This window comes from Galeopterus variegatus, unplaced genomic scaffold, assembly GCF_000696425.1.
Source record: "Galeopterus variegatus unplaced genomic scaffold, G_variegatus-3.0.2 Scaffold11906, whole genome shotgun sequence".
Taxonomy (NCBI): Eukaryota; Metazoa; Chordata; class Mammalia; order Dermoptera; family Cynocephalidae; genus Galeopterus; species Galeopterus variegatus.
In genome coordinates, this window is record NW_007738017.1 from 29921 (window position 1) to 32701 (window position 2781).

At 55.3% G+C, this 2781-nt stretch overlaps 1 protein-coding gene across 1 annotated transcript; it reads right to left on the bottom strand.

The window, feature by feature from the left end:
* Nucleotides 1-437: 437 nt before the first annotated feature.
* On the bottom strand, nt 438-2538 carry LOC103610856 (ataxin-1-like). The gene is given in 3 exon segments (XM_008594933.1): nt 438-1752; nt 1754-1863; nt 1866-2538. Coding segments are annotated over 3 exon segments (2067 nt in total). The 3' UTR covers nt 438-468.
* Nucleotides 2539-2781: the final 243 nt, after the last annotated feature.

Sequence of the window (2781 nt, forward strand, 5' to 3'; positions counted from 1 at the left end):
AGCAAAACCTCACCATTATATAAACAATCCTAATTTGTACTTTATTTTATTTTATTTTATTTTTTGCTACTATAAGCTGTGGATCATCATTTTTGGCTCTTTCTTTGCTCCCTCCCTCCATCACTTGCTCCCAAAGCCTGGGCTTTCCCTTACAAGAGCTAGGGATGCGGAGAAAAGGACAGGGAGGCCCTGATTTTGGAATGTTTCTTATCTCATGTGCACCCCCTTCCTTCCTTGCCCCAGGCCAGCTGCTCCCCATCACAGCACCCTCTGGGGCTGTCCTGAAAGGATGCCATGGGGTAATGAGCAACAGATCCTGCCTCAGGAGGTTGCCTGCACACCTCCCCTTTATCCCCAAATCTCACTGCCAAGAGAGCCATTCCCTGCTTGGCATGTGCAAATCCTCTGCCTGCTCTCAGCGAGGCTCAGCTCTGGAGTAAAGCCCCAGTCCTGGTCTAGCAAAGAGGTTCATTTTCCCGCATTGGAACGTCCTTCGATGGACAGCTTTACCTCCTGTGGAATGAAAGAGGCATGAAGCGATGCAGCCCGGGCCTCCTCTCCTTGCCTGCTGTATCTTTGGAAGCTCGGGGTTGGCCAGCAGGCTTGAGCACCAGGCTCAGGCTGGGAGGTCTCTACCACACGGGAGCCCTCTCCTGCCAGCTGGCTCTTCCCCTCACTGTCACATATCTCTCTGGATCCCAAGACTGTCCTCTCAGGCCTTTCTTGGGGGAAACCCTGCTGGCCTGGGGGAGCACAGCTAGCCTGAGAAACTGAATTACTGTTCAAGCTCTGTAAACTGATAGAGATGCAGACATCTCCAACCTGTAGCCGATGGCAGGGCAGAGAGAAGAGTTGTGCAGTCCGTCCAGGGCTGCAGGAGGACCAACCCTGGCCATATACAAAGAAGGGATGCTCGGGGGGCACCTCGATGCTCACTTTGCTCTGCTGCTCACCAACCACGAAATGCAGCATGACAAATCCAGGCCACTGGCTCTCCTGAATGTCTACGACTGTGCTAGAGTCAATCTTCAGTCCTCCGCTTACTTCGGCACTACGCACAAAATCCTGGGTCTGGAGGTCCTCCACCCGCTTTAGCTCCCCCGTAGCCAGCTGGATGATGGCGCCTTTCATGAAATGGGAGGGCAAGTGGGAGGAGGTAATGGGGGGTGGCGTTGGCTCCTTGTCTGGGAAGGTGGCTCTGGCCGGCAAGTCCAGACTTGATGCCACCAGTATCTCCGAGCCCATGGAGAGCAGGCTTGGGTCAGTTCCAGAGGGCACCAGGTTGCCGTTGGCTACAACCATTGCTTTGGGTAAATGTCTGTGTTTCACCGATTCCTGATGAGACTGAAGGTAGAACCTACGGGCCTGATTTGTCTCTGCCAGCTCTGCCGGGTTCCTGGTCCACCCTCGCCCCTCACTCTGATGGTCAGGGGTATGATGGGACAGGTTGAGGGGACTGTGTTCATCTTTCCTCTGAGCTGCCACCACACGATAGTTCTGAGAAGCTAAAGCACCAACCACCCGCTGAACTTCAAGGTCGGTGTCTGGGGTCCCTCGGTGTGCTGGCGCCACCACCTCTACCCATGAAGTCTGAGAACCTGAAAACAACTGTCCATCCACCACACATTCTACCACTGGCACCAGTTCCTGGCCTTCTCCCTTGCTGTTGGGGGAGTCAAGGGCTTCACTTTCCCGTCTTACTAAATTTTGCTCTCGCTGTCTCTGTCCTCCTTTGGCAGCAGCTGCTTCCACGAGCAGACGGGCCCTCCTGAGGGGTATGAACTGGGCTAGTGCCTGCTGGAGGGTTTTCATGCAAGGTATACCCAGCGGGTAACCTGGACATCTGATAATAAATGGGCATCGGCCCGGAACAAGGTCCAATGGCTGAGTACTCGAGTGATGTGGCAATTGCCCAGGTGGGGAGGTGGCAGAAGGGGCTTCGTTAAATGAGTGGACTGGGGATGAAGCCTGAGGGGGAGGAGTGGCTCCTTCTGCCAGGAGTGAGGCATATGGCACAAAGTGTGGAAGGTGAGACGTGGCGAGGTTGGCAGAAGGAGAAAGGAGGGGACTCGGTAGGAAATTAGGTGGCAAAGCATAGGGAAGGCTATAAGAAGACCCTATAAACTGCAGTGAGGTGGACGGGAGCTGAGCATAGTGGATCGGGGGATAGTGGATTCCTGGATGTTGAATCAGTGAAGACGCTACATTAAATGTGGGGGACAAGGGGCTCATGTTCACCATGGATGGGAGACCAGTTGGTGAGAAGGTAGCAGGTGGCACAGCCACCTTATACAACATGCCATACTGATCCACTGTCAGACCAGTGATAGCCTCAGCTCCATCACCTCCCAGGCTGACTCTGGCTCCTGCCTGGCTCTGCCCTGCCACCACAACCCCTCGGGACCATTCAGAAGCATCACTGGAGGGTGTGTGGTGAGTGGATCAGCCGGTAGTTCTCCCCATATCCTCGCTGCTCACGGGGAGGTCTCGTTTCTTTGGTGGAAGGCATTCCTGACTCCTCTCATGAACAGGTTTCATATTGCTCTGTGGTGTTCCTGGAGCCAGGAAGGGGTCGACTTGCTCCTTGGGGCATCAGAAGAGGCTTCTCTGTGGCTTCCCTGCACCCCTCTCTGCTGCTGGCTGAGGCGCCCACCTCTGCTGAGCTTCCAGTGCTGCTTCTGAGCAGCTGTAGTAAGTGTCCTCCCGGCTGGCTTGGGAGCCGGCCCATCTCACAGCGCTCTCCGGGATCCTCCCACTTGTCCCGGAGCCGCCGCAACCGCG